Source organism: Diplotaxodon limnothrissa, linkage group LG13 (genome assembly GCF_057381915.1).
Source record: "Diplotaxodon limnothrissa isolate DT_005_m linkage group LG13, D_limnothrissa_male_GT1.1, whole genome shotgun sequence".
NCBI classification, from domain to species: domain Eukaryota; kingdom Metazoa; phylum Chordata; class Actinopteri; order Cichliformes; family Cichlidae; genus Diplotaxodon; species Diplotaxodon limnothrissa.
Genome location: NC_140608.1, coordinates 7,073,789 through 7,090,799, shown reverse-complemented (window position 1 = coordinate 7,090,799; position 17,011 = coordinate 7,073,789). Strand labels below are relative to the sequence as shown.

General features: G+C 43.4%; 1 protein-coding gene across 1 annotated transcript in view; it reads right to left on the bottom strand.

Moving 5' to 3' along the window:
- sdccag8 (SHH signaling and ciliogenesis regulator sdccag8) overlaps nt 1-17,011 on the bottom strand; it is a 60,610-nt gene that overhangs the window by 25,581 nt on the left and 18,018 nt on the right. Inside the window, 2 exon segments of the mRNA XM_085369718.1 lie at nt 1,231-1,339; nt 6,241-6,368. Coding sequence (XP_085225844.1) covers nt 1,231-1,339; nt 6,241-6,368 — 237 coding nt within the window.

Here is a 17,011-nt window from a genome sequence, read left to right as displayed (position 1 = left end):
GTGTGCGCACATCTTACGAGAACGTATGTGTCATCAAATAAATGGCAGCGAGGTAGCTCAGTGGTTAGCATTGTTGCCTCACAACAGAGCTCACGCACCTGAGTACTTTTCTCTGGTGTCCAAAAACAGGCTAGGTTCATGATGCCTATGTTGATCCAGGAAATAGAAGTCTCAAAAGGCAAAACAACAAATAAATAGTGACTTCATTTACTCTTCGGCTAATTTGGCAAACATGCCTGTTTTAAGATCACCATTTTCCACTCTGCCTACCTAACATCAACAGTAGAGGTAACAGCAGGAAATGCAGGGATAAAAATAGAGGTAACGGGCTGCATGTCCAGACGTAGTGAGTGTCACTTTCACAACATTACATTGGCCAATCTGCAGCAGCACACTCGATAAAAGGTGCAGAGTCAGCAGGACTACCAAAAACAGATGATCATTTTTCTTTTCCATCTTCCTGCAACTGTCTCACTGTAACCTCACTTCGCCCGAGTGAGGCAGTCCAGCAGGACTTTAACCGCTACGTTGGGCTTAGACTCCAGGAACTCAAACAGCCCGAGGCACCAAACACACCACCACGCTGCTGCTAAACTACATAACGCACACATCCAGAAGATGTACACAATGAGCCTTCAGGCCAGTGTGTCTGCATGACTCTGTACCTACAAAAACTCTATACGTGTACCTGGTACTCACGTCCTTCCAAACAAACAAAATACACAGTGTACTTTGGTGTGTGTGTTGTGTGCATGTGTCCTGTGGTTGGTGAGGCCAGTGCGGTCTGGCAGGGCCAGATTGGAGGCTGTCATGTGACTAATGTGCAGCACAGCTCCAACAGCTGACAGGACACTGAGCCCAGGGTCACTGTCATACACACACACCCAGAAGACAATCACACACAGACACACACGCATTCAGCCCAGATGGAGAGCTGGGCAGGCCTGCTGTGACTACTGTAGCATCAGGTTAACAAGAAAACAGGTCAGACTGGAAAGCAGTATGTAGTATGTTGATGTGCTCTGTTCAAACAGCCTGGATAGATGATGCTTTGTGAAATGATGACATGGATGTCCAGCAGATAGAGGGAATAAACAACAGAGTGGCAGAGCAAACAACTGTTTCATGTAGAGAGAAAAAAGCCACTGAGCTAGGAAGCAAACGGCAAATTTAAAAAAAATCGAGGCATAACTGAGCGAATAAATGTTCAAACACAGAGGAAACACTCACCTGCTTTTTTCAGCCAGCTCTTCCAGTTTGGTCCCCAGGTTGCAGCACTCCTCCTTCAGCCTCCCAATGAGGGAATTCTGGGAACTCAGGAGACCATCCAACTCTCCAACTGTAATCAATGATGGGAAAGCTGGCAGTCACTTTAGGTTTAACCACCACAGGTGACGTTCCTCCAGAACAGGTGAAAGTCCTCACCTACCTACCTTTCTCTTGAAAAATTAAATGTTATTTATTTTGGATGCAAACATAGTTTAATGCCATCAGTGATTCTGTAGCTGACTGGCTTTAATGATGATATCAACACGTGCCAGCTAAACACAGAGAAGAATTAGACACCTTTTTCTGAATGATAAATTACACATAGGTTATAGAGATACAGATGTGTATTCAGGTCCTTTCAAAATAAATCTCCAATCTGACCAAAACAAAACTGAGCCTAACTAGACCATTTCCAATCTAATACTTAAACACAACTGAATAAGTTGCTCTGACAGTGTAGCAGCTGTTGTTTACCTAACAGCGGTTACACTCCCTTTAATTAACTGCTGCTATATGTAAAAAGGACAATCTCAGTAACAAGGACATGATGGTTACATTTTTAAGCTGTGGAGCCAAATCAAAAAAATTGACAGCATAATAAATGTTTTATGCGTATGCAGGTTTTAAACACAAGGAACAGCGAGGGGCTTAATTTGAAGATTGTATCTGTCAGTTTCACCTCTGAGAACATAAAATACTAAAGGTCAAAAAAAAGATTTGGGCGACTAGTTTTCACAGGTGAGGACGATATCTTAATGTCGTAATCATTAAGCTATCATCCAAGTATGTTTTTACTATAATGCCACAGCTCATAAAACTGAGCATGAGGAGAACATGAGGAGAGTAAAGCATCCATCCTTCAGTGGAATAAATTCAAGTACACCTGCATGCCCGCCTCAATATTATTGATATAATTAACAGACAGAGATCTGATTCCCAATCTGGAGAAATTATTGAAAGACATTTACAGAACCCTATAAAAGGCCTCCATATTTTGGAAAACCCTGAGATGCCCCTTTTATTCTAATTAGCAGTTTTGCATGCTCATGTCATTAAAAGTACAAAGGAAAACATAAAGAAGATTAAAATTATAATTAAATAAGTAAAAAAAAATGTGGGTCAGGGCCAGGGCTGTTCGATATAACGATATATATCGGATGACGATATAAAAACGTCTATCGTTTCATTTTATGCTATCGTTTGTTTCGTGGTGTCGCAAAATAAACTGTTTACAGCAATATTTTTTCATCCTTTTGATGGTCACTGTAGTAGCTATATTAATTAATGGCTATATCTTCTTTCTCTACGGACGGACAAGCGCCTGTTTTATGCGTTGTCATTAGCAACAACGACGGTAACACAATCCCGTGTCCGCTTGTTTATGTTTCACGTAAACCTTTCACAATAAAGCTCAAGATCCTGTTGAGACTTTTCAAAATAAACTGAATCACGTGAAAGAGCAGATTATTTACGGATGAGAATTAAAAAAGAGCCGCCAGGTGCTAAAAAATAAACCTTAGACTCCCTTAGACTCAAACATTAGAACAGGCTTTTCCCCGCAGCACGCCGCGTAATAAATACTCACAAAGAAAACGGCGGCCTTTACAACTTATGTCTAAAAATGTATAGTTTTATGCATCGGTTAAAACACTCGACTTCAGGTACATGACGCGCAGCTGGAAACACTTCCCGCAAGTTGAGCTGCCCGAGATTCACAGAATTAATGTTACATTTTTGTGATTTATATCGTTATCGGACGATAGAATTCTTATATCGGGATATGAGATTTTGTTCATATCGCACAGCCCTAGTCAGGGCCAATAATATCAACAAAAAAAGATTCGAAGTGAGCTGTACTAAAGGACTCTGCACTAGAGGATGGTCACTGTGACTTGTAAACTGGAGTCATCATGTGAGATCTCATCATGTTTTAGAAAGAAAAATCAATGTTTAAATGGTGTGTCTATATGTGCTACTTGGTTCCTGTGCAGAATAAAAATTACACCGCGACTGACTAAATAAAATACAATAAACGAAACATATGTTGTTATGAAAAGTTAGTTAAAAGACATTTCCCAACTTCTGTGGGCACATAAAAAACCCCAAGTGGCCTCACGTCAGAGGATAACGTCTACCTTATGGACAGCACAGAACAATGAAACTAAAGTCACATATAGGTACATATGTCTCTTTGAATCTGCAAAAAATGCTTTAGTCAACAATCCTATTAAAATAAAAACTGTTCAATCGACACAAATAAATGTACAGGAAAAAAAAGCAGCCATGCACAGAAGAGAGAATTTAAATATAAAGTGAGAAGGGTAAAACAAGGTGGAGAAAAAGAGCGGATAGTTGTTTGAAAGCGCTTTCTTTCTCCTTTCCACCCTTCCTGCCACCTCCTCATCCGCTCATGGGGGCCTCTTTCTGAACAATCCAACACTGGGCTTTCATCGTTCCTTTGAAATGGTCCACGTTCAGCTCTCCAGCATATGTCTGCTCTTTTAAAATAACAATGGCTGCCGGTTGGATTGAGGGAATGATCCACCTGCTCCGGCATTCTGTTACAGTCGACCAAAAACCAAAAAACACCAAGGACTCGCAGTCTTTGAAAAGTAACTCAGACTTTTTTCCTTTTCATACAGCAAATATTGTGGAGAAAATAAAGATCTCTGCAGACAGAAACTGGACTCTCCCCTTTAGACATCTTCGCTCTCTCCGAGCTACAGATTAGCTATTAAAACGGAAAGTTATACAAGTCTTGATTGGGAGAAATTTAAAGGGTAATGCTTAGGATGATGAGCACCTCATCCATTGACCGTGACTCCAAAGGAACCTCTAACCTATTTTATTCCACTGTCCACAGCCGCCTTCTTCAAATCACTACCACAGACAATGTAAGTCGAGCAGAAATTGGATGCTACTGAGCATTAAACTATTAAACTAAACTACACAAACTCACAGCCGTGCACACACACATACACTCTACAAAGTTTGGTCAGTGCTGGAAAAGTTGTATGAAGAATGCTAATTAGCTGAACAGGCTTTGAATGCGTCTGGCCATGCGTAGGCCAAAAAGAACCCTGGGACACAGAAACACAGCAGAACTGGCACTGGAAACAAACAGAGGAAAAATGAGGGAGGGAGGGATGGAGGGAAGAAGCGTGGCAGGGAGGGAGGGACAGAGAGAAACAAATATCTGATATCATCTAGAGGCTGCTCTGTACACATTTACTCAAAAAAGAAACATGAAAAAAAAATTCAGAAAAAAGAAAAAAAGGTGGGAGGGAGCGGAGAAGAAGTGAGAGAGGGGGGGAACGGATGGATGGAAGGACAAACGGATGGACAGAGAGGCGGGATTTGGAGAGCAAGAAAGCTAATTATCCAGCTCGTCTGTTGAGTTGCACGGGGAGAGGAAGTGATGCGAGCTACTAAAGGACGTCCACCCCTCTATCCCCTCCCCATCCACAGTTTCCTGCTGTGCTCTGATGTCAGCTCTCTTTAGACAACATGTGTGCTGTCGACACGCGCCAGCAAAAAAACTCTTTGTTTACCCCCCCACCTACACCGCCACCACCCCTCCCTCTCTCTATACCCTCCATCTTTGTTCTGCGTACCAGCAGGCTCCCGGGTTGTTGAAGGGAACCACAGGTAAATAAAAAGATAGGGGAAGGGAGGGAGGGGAGGGAGAGTGGCTGAGGGTGGGTGGTGGGTTATGGGGGGGGGGATATCCAGATGGTGCAACAGATGTGCTAGCAGCAGCAGCTCTGCTGTGCAGACAGACAGGGAGCTCTGAGCTGGGTCTCCCTGCTCTGCTCCCATCACCTTCCCTCTGCTCTGCCCCTCTTCTCTCTATTCTCCTCTTAAGGCTTCTGTTTGGCTCTTTCTGCTCTCTTCTGCACTTCTGAGGTCACTTCAGCCATGTTTTGTACAGTTCAGATGAATTGCTCTCCTCTCTGTGCCGTCATGGCGGGGACGAGGGGGCACAGAAAGAAGAAAGACACCCTTCAACTGGATGATGCAAGTTCAAGACCTTGTTTGAACAAAGATCCGCCATGCTGAATCGCCCTTGAGGAGGAGAGTGAAAATCATCCAGCTCAATGGATGTGAATGTGTAGCTGACCCTGGTCATCTCTGCCGTTTTGCCTCTTGTTGTTCTGGATATTTGACTCTAATTGCTCTGTCCCATTCAGTCCTGCTGCGTTCTGTAGTCTTGTTTGTCTCGACCGTACACCGACCTCTCCTCTGTGTTAGAACTGACGTGCCTGTGTACTGCGGGGTACTGCAGTAAACCTAGCTGCGACGCAAATCGGAGAACAGACGGCTGCGTAGCCATGTACAGTTTTAACAAGTGTGTGCAGGCCTTCGCTGAAAACTTTTTAAACGATGAACCTGCTCTATCAGCATCCACAAACTCGGATTTCTTTATTCACATGTTGTACATATAACATTTAAAGATTCATTAGATCCTGACACTGTCTTTTCTTTTCGGTCTCCCTACTCTGAAGCATAAAACAGAATAAGAAACATTACAAGATTCCTTCTGCTAATATTTTTTTTAAATGTTTTAAAAATTATAAATACAAATTGCATTAAAAAAAACTGTTGTAAAACAGTTTGTTGTAAGCTTTATAATGTTCAATGGTTTTTACGTTACAATATAAATTGCTTTAAGAAGCTTTATCATGCTTTGCTCGTCCAAGTTTTCCAGAAAGCATTTAAACTGCGGCATCGAGCTGTGGTGCAGTCTGTAAGTATTACGACAGCATGACTCTGAACGACAGGTTCTGTGGTGACTAAAATGCCGATGGGGAAGAAAGGAGGGGCTTTTTCTTTTGAAGAACTGACCTGTCCTGATGTGAGCCAAAATGGCTGACTAAGTCAGAGAGGTGAAAAGAGGACATTGTGACCTACGCCACAAGTCAAAAGCACGAAGACAAACCCGTTGTCACTGCTGTGGATTGAAGCACTGACCTCTCTGCAGGTGTTCGGCTTCTGCTTGCTGCAGCATCACAGTTAGCTCTCGCTCCCTTTCCCGAGCTGAAAGAGTCACCGAGGCCATTTCCTCTTCGTGAGCCCGATCTGCACCCTCTCTGTCCTGTCTGAGGAGAAAAAACAAGAAGTTAAAGAAAAAGAAGAAGAATCAGTGAAAGAAAATGTGTTTTCACTATTTCTACACACTTTCTAGTTTCTGGCACATCATATAAAAGTGCACTGCAAAAAATACACGCACAGCGGCCCATTGGTAGAACCCTAAAGACTAGATGACAGTGTTCTGATTCCTCCATAGCTGCTGTGTACACATGCACAGCATCGCATGTGAAAAGGAAAATAATGTGAAAAGTCTCCACAGCCACTCGCTGACATTCTGTGGCATCTTACTCATCACACTCTGCGGGTGATGGTGCATGAAAAAGGTTTCACTCTGAAGCATTTCAAGCACAATCTTTGTTTTTAGGTAGGAATTTGTGTTTTGTGGCTAAAAACTGCAGAAATAATGGGTCTAATGTTTTACTCCTGCAACATAATGCAGACGACAATTTGTACACTTAGATCAAGTTCAAGTCTGTGCATTAACAGACATGTCAATCAGTGCATTTAAGTGGCTTCTGGTTACTAAGGAGATTAGTTTGTTGACACACCGAGAAACAAATTTCTTGCGTGCAATCTGCTCTGGAAGGAGTACGTTAAATAACTGCACTCAAACTGAGACGTGGAAACTAGGCGTTAAGTTAAATGTCAGATCATCTTCATTACTGTTGATGTTTCAGACTTCCCACGCGTCCAGTAACAAATGCACAAAGGCTTACGATGTAATCGGGGTCATTTATCAAGTGAATCCCAGCAACCTGACAAGAATCCACCAGGTCGTATCTGCAGCCGTTTCTATAAAAAGAAAACGTTATGCGTCTGTGTGTGTGTGTGAATGATGTCAGACAGGCTTTTTGCTAAAACCAAGGTGAGAGAGGGAGCAGGAGGAGAGCACATACTGTACAACATGAGAAAGAAAGGAAGGGCAGAAAGGACGATGACAGAAAAGACTTGGAGGGGGTCGAAGGGTAAATGTGTCAGGCCACTGTCAGCTTAGAGACCCCTGAGTGATACAGCAGCTGTCTCATTCACACAACACTCGAATAAACTGCCATCCCGCGCATTTTGATACAAGGTAAATCACTGTGATATATGCTACACTAATGCTGAGGACACACAACAGTGAGTCAGCTGATCTGTCATCTCTGTAAGTACGTGAAGGAGTCAAATAACTTTAAACTGCATTCAGATTTGTGTCAGTATCAGAATAGAATAGAACAGGTACGATTCAAGCTGAGGTGCTTCTGGCTTTGAACAGCGGCACATTTTGTTCCTGTCTGAACCAAACTTTCTATCTCAACTAAGTCCAAACGTACCCAAACAACAGAGAGACAGACAAAGAAGGAAAGAAAAGAAAAACTACAAAGAGCGGAAAAAAACGAACAAATAAACAGAACTCTTCCTGAAGTCCAAAGGCGCTAATGAAGAGAGAATTCTCCAGTTTAAGTGAAAACTTTTCTCCCCTACAGCGCTTGGCCTGCATCTCTAAAGTGACCGCGTCTGTCTGTTCCTTCGTGTGTGTGTGTGTTCTCCTGCTGTCCTGCTGTCTGGGGTGTGAAAGCGGGTGGCGGGTGTGCAGGGGACACAAGGAGACTGTGTGTGTCTGTACGCGTATGAGTGTGTGTGTGAGTGAATGAACCCCCGCTGGGCTTGAACAGCAGCCTGAGCCACCAAAGCGCACACCAGGGCTCAGCGGGAGATGGCGGGCAGGCGTTGCCAGCCATTTGGTCCTGCAAGAGGTTCCAGGGGGCCGTGTGTATTTGTGTATTTCTATGAGTGTGCGTTTGTGTGCGATTGGGATGGGGGGTGGTGGTGGAGGGGGCTCACACCAGACCTGTTTACCCACCAATTAGCATCAGACAGATCGCCAGAAAGTTCCAGCAGTCAGCAATAGAGTGGTGGTGAGGAAGAGGAGGGTGATAAAAACTGAGGAGAGGAAATCAAAAGACAGAGAGCTTCACATTTGGCATCTGCTTGGTCGTGCTGATTTACAGAACCAAACCTCAGAAGTACGACCTAGTTAAGGACAGAGAATTGAACAAACGGACTGGAAGCTTTCGTTCCTGGGTGAAGAAACCCCAAAGAAGTGCGCTGAGTTTAGGTTTCGGTTCGATAAGTTGGGTGCGAGCACTTGTATCTCTGTGACAAGAGCCTGAATGCCTCACCAAAGATCAAACTGGAGCTGCCAGATCAAACTTTTGCGGTTGTTTCTCCCCTGCGCCATTTTGTACCTCTAATCCAGTGCAACATGTTTACTTGCAAAATGCTGTCACAAAATGGCTGCTGTTGAGCACTATCAAATTAAAGCATAAAAAAGAGAAAGCGAAGGCGAGGTATCAGCGAAAAGCCAAGCCCTGGAGCAAGCATAAGGAGTGACGGGTAGAGCAGAGGCTGAATATGTGGGGCTGGAGCTGTAGAATTCTCCTTGGGCATTAATCTGCCTTCCAGTTAATTGGTGAATGGGCTCTGGGATGCTGCCTGTGGCAGGAACTCTTGTTTGGGCCTAGGAGGCAATAGACTGACTGTTCAGTTAGCAGATAGCTGGGCCTGTTTGTATATGCCTGGCCTGATGCACAGTAGGACAGCTTGATAAGTATGGCGAGAGCTGCATGGGCCAGGGGCCTAAGGTAGGCTGGAATGGCTCTGGGGCTGCGTCCAGGTACAGTGGCTGCTGGGTAAGTGGGAGGTGGCAGAGGCGGTGGCTGGCTGACTAGCTGGCTGGAGTGGTGAGGAAGAAGAGGGAGCCCAGTCCACACTGCCTGCTTAAGTGGGCACTATTCAAGCTGTTGCCCATTAGATGTGGGGTGCCAGGGCCTGACCAAGCGCGGAGTTTGCAGCACCCCATGGTGCAGCCGGCATCCCACGCCAGAACCACCAAATGCCGTGGTTTATCACAGAACGAGCACAAATTGGAGTCAGACGGTGGACTTGGAGGAATTGGAGACATTCGCCAACGCCAGACACAACTGACCGCTGTTCTGACTAAAGTAAAAACAGAATCAACTCTCCACTATATAACTCACATACATATACATGCATATTTAAAGCATAAAAATACGAACACACACACACACACACACACACACACACACACACACACACACGGAGATAATGGGGAAAACAATCATTTAGTTTATATTTTGCTGTAATTTCAAATCCTTAAAAAGCAGCCACAAGATTGATGAAGGAAAAACTGGAGCAACTTATTCAACGCACTGCGACGTAAAGAAAGTGTAAAATATTGACGTGTATCGTATATTAATTATCTACATAAAAACAAGCGATAAGCTAAAAAGAACAATTCCTCAAATGAATGAATATTCAGATTTATGCTCTGCAATAGTTATGTGGTGCAAAATAACAGGTGTGAAATTAACATACAGGTGAACAGACTGCGAACTGAGCCTATAGCAAAAAACATGTGAAGACGCAGGCTTTGTTTGCAACAAAAAGGACTGAATGTTGCAGGTACTGATGATCTCTGCAAAGAGTTGAAGAATCAAGACAAAGACAAATAATAGCATTTCTACTGCGCAGGTAAAATACCTACGAGAGCCCAGAACCAGAAGATGCTATCAATTATGGAATTAGCGGTTCAATGTAACATTTTAATTGAAGAATTACAGATTTACGTAATTCACATGTAACTAGGATGTCATTATAGAATAAACAATAAAACACACTGATTTCTGAATTGGATTTTTAAGCACCTATAACATTAATTAAAGGAAAATGTTGGCACACCCTGCCACTGATTCATCGAGTCTCTTTAACTCTTCTGGGTCCCTCCAATTATCATCTCTTTATGATGCAATCTCTCACAGGTCCTCAAAAGGCTTAACTGAGGTGGTCCTAACACCTTTTTTTCTAATTTACAGCCTGTACAGTGACCCTTGGATAGGGAGCACTGCCATCTTTGAAGAGACCTCCCTCACCAGAATAGAAATGTTACATTTAGGAGATAGTTTCTTTCATTTTAAGGCCACAAATGAAGTCAAATCACCCTAGCAAAACACAGCATACCAGATCTAGGTCAGGTTTTTCCCTTTATTTTGCCTCTTATATGAACATAGCTATAAAAAATCCACAGTTAATTTCCACCCCATTTATCGAGTCAGTAAGATTTTACTGAAATAAACTCATAGTATACTATAAAATGACAACTGTTAATTATTTGCTCTCCAACTGCTCAAAACGGTGACACTCGTGATGATTCACTCTGGTGGAGGAATTCCAGTAGATACACGGTTATTTATGATAGACTGCATCAATCAGACTATATTAATATTCAACAGTTTGATACGCAAGACTACAAAGATGATTTCTGCTTATGTGCGAGTGCGATGTTTATGTGTGCGACAGAGAGACGGTGAGCGAGCGGCCTCGTGTAGGCCCGTCTAACTGGTAACTGCCAACAATCGATGAGCGCGATACAGAGAAAATAATGTGACATATTGAACATTTGCAGCGCTGCGTATCGGTGATGTCGCACACAATAAACATCTGAATTGTTCCGTGTGGCAGACCACGCAGAGTGTCACACGATTTCCTGTCACACGCACCTCAATGTGTTTTAGCACATTTTTATTAAACCTCTGGGTGATGCAAGTCAATCACTCTGCTCCCACATTTTTCCTTGCGGCACCCCTCCCTTCATCTTGCTGTCCGACTCCGTGAAGCAAGCACATCCAACACAGAGGCGGCCTGATGCAGCCTCACTGCTTCTTTACTCTGCACCCAGCCTTATTTATTTATATATATATATATATATATACACATACATACACATACATGTACATACACATACATGTACATACACATACATGTACATACATGTACATACACATACATACACATACATGTACATACACATACATGTACATACACATACATGCACATACACGTACATACACATACATGCACATACACGTACATACACATACATGTACATACACGTACATACACATACATGTACATACACATACATATATATAGATATCCGTCCATCTATCTGTCCAGAGCATTCTCATCTCTGCTCCGATCCTTTTTTTTCTCCCGTTCCCATCTCTCCCTCCTCCTTCCTCTTTTCCCTCCCACCCTTTTTTTCCTGTAACTAAACTGGCTGTGTCTCTCTCCATCTGCTGGTTCTTCCTTCAGCGGCCCTGCACCTGTTCACACCTCCTCTCCTGTTGGCCACCTCTTCTCTCTTCTCCCCTCTCTCTCCCCCCTCCCCCCCCTTTATCTCTCTCTTTTTCTCTTTCTCTCTCCCTCACTCCCTCTCTCTCCGCTCGGTGCGATGCTGCCAGGCCCATTCCTGGCTCAGTTAGCCTCTCTGTCATTCAATCCATCTGTCGGCAAGTCAACTTTGTTTACAGCGGGCGGCCCAAGCCTCTTTTCTTCTTCAAGGAACACTAAAGCCCCCCCGCCGACACCAAGGTCAGTGGTTAGCAAATCGTGCCCGAAAAGCAGAAAGCTGCAACTGTTAAAAGTAGCGCAAAAAAAAATAAATAAAAAATTTATATACCCCCTCGCCTCCCAAACCGTAACACACATATGCAAAAGTATGCACAAAAAAAAAGTGTGCAATTTCGCTCATCTGAAAAGCTGTTTAATCTCCCATGCATATGAATAAATGTATGCATATACACACAGACGGCTACAAATAGACACGACCCTGCAGAAACAAACATTTGCTGTTACAGCACACATTCCCTCAGAGAAAAAACCCAGCTCTAGATTGAAGCAATTAGTGGCTGATTGGCCTCTGTCATCATCTATCTGCTCACAAAACAGAGCGAGAGAAGTTTAAAAATCTTAATTGGCACAGATGACTGATGGTCTTAACACAAGGAAAGCGGCCTGGCAGCGCAGGCATCTGTGATTTTTAAAAATAAACACACAGCATACGTACAATATGCTCTCATATTGACCCAATCCAGAAACCAAAGACCTAACGTCAGTGTCAAATCTGTGCCCCGCAGAAATAGTTGTGGGTAGCATATGTGGCAGTGCTCGAGGTCAAATCTATTTTAGCAGAAAAGGTAAACGACTGCTTAAAATTAATTATTTCAACCAGGCTACCTCTCATTAGGCATCTTTTAAAGTGTATGTCTAATACCTGTTGTGTGAATTTTATGGGACAAATATAATAAGAAAAGGTTCTGGTTAATTACCCAAATAAACAGAAAGAAATCTGTGATTACAACTGTCTTACTGTTAAATGCTTAACTTACATGCAATGCAACAAAAAAAAGAGAGAGAGAAAAGAGAGAGGAAAGAGTGAGAAAGGTACTTATACTATAAGTCCAAATCTTGTGTACTACAGCAAATTTATCTCTGCTGGCGTGAGCACCGTCTACCTGTGACGGAATTCACTTCTTACTGGAGACATGCATGATGTTATTTAAAACACCCACCAGCCTTCACAGTGGGTCGTGTGCTTGGAGGTAACAGGCTCAAAGGACTATGCACCACCTTTCGCTCCTTATGCACCCAAATCATTGTCAGTGAATTCAATCATCTCCTTACTTTCATACCTCGTGTCTCTGACAACGTCTCTCCTCTCCCCTGGGCTTTATAATCAGATGTGTCTTTACCAAGTAGCAACGACTAGAGTTGCCAGAAACTGCAGTTCCCCTGGTGGCCACTTGAGGCTGCCTAAGAAAGTCGAACAAATTCCCAGAGCCCCCTCTTCTTAAAATACTTTACAGTTTGTTTTTTTTTTCCTTTTTGAATTATTCAGAACGACTTTACAAGTTTAAATTTTCATACATTTTGCATCTGGAGTGGTTGCATTGATTAACTGTCCCGGCACAGGGAGCTGTAGCCGGGCAGGATTTGCTAGGCTTCACCTCTGCTAACTGGTATCACTGATTGCTGCTGATGCAATCCTTAATGCAATTATCTGACAAATAATACAGCTTGCTGTGTACAGACTATCCAAGAAGTTGTGCTTTGGTGAGTGAAAATTATTAGTACCTTATCATTAGTCATTACGTACTTAGTACTAATTAGCAGATGTTTGTCGGTACATTGCACCTGTTCAGTTTATTAATACAGCTTGCAAAACAAGCTTCCAACTTGTCCAGATATGGTTTTATGGTAAAAAAAATAAAAAATAAAATAAAATAAAACTAATTAAATAAATAATGTGCTGCCAAAGACAGCAAATCTTGAGGCTTCAGAATACAGAAATCAGAAAACTATGCGTGATGTCACAGTCTATGGTCTCAACTAGATCACTTTGTTTGTCAGGATCAGGTCAAGGCGTCTTTAACCTGGCTCGCACGGCACTTTATTTGGAACGAGCAGCACATCAACATACACTGCAGGGAAATTATATTAATTCACTTGAAATGTAGCTGCAAGTGCCAATGAAGAGGCCTAGCAGTTACAGAGTTGTCACCATGGAGAGTTGATTGGATCATGTTAAAAGTATGGCTGTAAGTACCAATAGCAAAAAGCTTTTTCACTCATTAAAATGGCCAAAGTGGTCAAATAATGCAATTTTTTATATTACCTCAGGAAGGGGAGAAATCGTCCTTCTTCATGTTTTTTCTGCTAGTTCTGCTGCTGGTGTCATGTATAGACACCAAAGTGGACAGCACTCCTTCATGGGCTTCTCCTATTAGTGCTTATAGCCACACTGATCACATTTCTTATTTTGTTTTGGGGTTTTATCAGCTTTGCCTGATTTGATCTCTCAGATCTAGCTTGCAGGAGTAGATCCTTCTGTCTTCTCCCAGTATATAATTATTATTACTTTCCTATGCCGTCTGAACTCTTTGACACTCTCCCCTTTCAGTATTTGTCCTGCTGTATCTTCCATCTCCACTTAGCTGCTACCTTGCTCCAATCTTATCTTTCATCCTTCTGTTCCTTACTGCTCTTTGTGATCAACTCCCAGTACAATCTGCTGAGGGCAGCACTGGCCCACTACCTATGTGGCACCGGTTGGCACTGCTGTGTCCACCCAGGGTAACAGAGAGAAGCTGATGGAACGAAGGCAAAAGAAGGGGAAAAAAACTGAACAAAAAGCAGCTATGCAGGAAAAAAAGAGGATGAAACGACAAAAGGATAGATCAATCAGGTAAAAGAGAATGAGAGAGGTAAAAGAGAAATGGGGGGGGGGGGGGGGGGGGGGGGGGCAGAGAGAGGTTCTGTCATGTTGGATGAAAGCTGGGCCTACTGGGTAGTGGGCACTGGGTAGCGCCACTGATCCTGCCACCCTCACAGCAGGGGTGTGCAAAGGCACAAAAGTTGAACAGATGACACGGTCACACGAAAACAACACACACTTTTAAACACAGATTTCAAAATCGACCTGCACTGGATCTTCAGCACAATCCTCTAAAACGTATAGAGCTACTGGTAAACCCTTCTCACCATACCTATTTAGAAAGATATGCAAAAGATGAGTACAGAATGAGGTGAAGGGTGGATGGTGGATGGATGGCAGGGGGCTGGTACTCCCTTTCGTTTTGTCCTCTAGCAGTAGTGTGTGTATGTAGGCCAGTGTCCCAGGGCACACTTGGCTGGGGTGGCAACAGTTGTAGCCGACAGATTTGCCTCCATCTTGCCTGAGGTCTCACAGTCAGCGATCTGTCTTTTCTATCCATTCTCAGCCTCGCCGGATGGATAGATTACAGTCCTGCTTAACAATCTTCATACTTACAGTAATGAGTGTGAATATTCTCTGGTGAATTTATAGCATCTACATTTTAACTGCGAAAGACATAAATAAGCTCCTGAGTTAAGAGTGAGAAGGACAGTATACCATGGCTGCACATTATCAGTTATCAGCCATAACATATAACATGTTTATATATAATACTTAGGTTGTGAATACTAGTGAGAAATGCGTGCACTGGCTGAGAACCTAACAAGAATGAGTTCTCTCTGTATTGCAATTCTGTAATGCTCAAACTACTGTGTTTCCCCACATAAACTATCCACACTTGCACCTAACTGGAAAACTGTTTTAAACCTACATGCATGATGAAAATAATAGTATTTAATCGTATAAAATCACTGCAGAATACAATCGCAGCACATGAAACACATGTTTAAGAGATCAGGGAGTACCTGGTAAGGCCAAAGCCATAAAGTCATATGTACTAATGCAGTAGTAATGCTGTTCTAAGAACAATCTTAGATCTATTACCTGATAGTCAGATGCCTCAAGTCTGGTAAATTTCCTTTAATGTTATCCACACTCAGGTAGAATAAAGGGAAAAGACTCATAAGCAGAGCATAAGAACCACCAATATAGAAGGAAGATACATTTATTAAGATCACGGGTGAAAACGAAATATGTTAGTGACTTTATGCATGATTTCAAAAGGCATTCAGACACTGACCTACTTCACGAAGTCAATAAACATCAACATAACATCCTGCTCAAGGGGTCACATTTTTATACGTATAGTGCCAATTCCATTAAAACTGTACAAAAATGGTTTCAGTATAAATTTGCTAGTATTTTAATAACTGTTTCATGGCAAATTAACATAACCTTTGAACAGTTAACCAAAGAAATACAGCAGTGACAGGAAGATCAAAGGAGACAGTTAAAAAAGCTAAAACGAAGACACAAACAAGTAGGTCTCAACAGATTGAGCGAGAGAGGCAGGAAGAGTGCAAGAGAGAGAGGCGAGGAGGCACGATGGCAGAGAGGGCACTCCGACAGCGAGGAGAGAAGAACACGGCAAGGTCTCGTCACCGGGCCAACGGGCCCACCACTGTCAACATCATGGCACTCTGTGGTACACACACAAACACACACACGCACACACGGCTGGCCGACGGCCCTCCCAGCTGCCCTATCCGTAACTGTCTGATTAGTTGTGCTAAGCAGCCCCTCCCCTGCCAACCATGGTGCCATCTGCTACCCAACAACATGGCCGCCGACCAGACAAGCACACACACACACAAACACACACACACAGAAACACACAGCGAGTCTCATACCTGGCACTGCACTGCTGCTGTCACACAGAGACACACACATCAAACTTCACAGACACAGGTGTAGCCCAAAGGTATCAACACATAACATTCACACACAGACGTGCACGCACGCTCGTCTAATTGCACGCTCGCAAACAAGTCAATACAGTTCACGAAACAAGAATACTCCAAGCATGTGCGCACACACAAGAATACATGCACACAGTTGCCTTAGAGGCAGAGTGCATTCATGTTCGTGGTGACAGTGGTTAGACACTCTTAATGCCAGGTAGAAAGAGTGATGCTGTGCTCAAGTGGTGTGTGTGTGTGTGTGTGTGTGTGCTCGCTGGCAGCGCTTGAAGGTTCATTATGGCCCCCGCCTCTCCTGAGCGACTGCAGCCTGCGTGGCGCCCCGGCCCTTTTATTCCGGGCCGTGATTGGACAAGGGCCTCCCGCCGAGTTGGTTTGCAGCAGTTTTGTCGCGCCCAGATTTCACTCGCTGCTCAAAGCGAGCCTCTGGCGGGACGCGGCATCTGCTGCCTCACCTTCCTCATTTACACTTCTCCGCCCTCGCACACACACACACACAGTTCTGTTCACCGCCTTTCCAGACCTTGCTATCACGATGTACAACAGAGGGGAGAAAAAAATAGAACGACGTAGAGGTACAGAGGGAACGCAGCAGCGTGACGTGTTTAATAGAGTT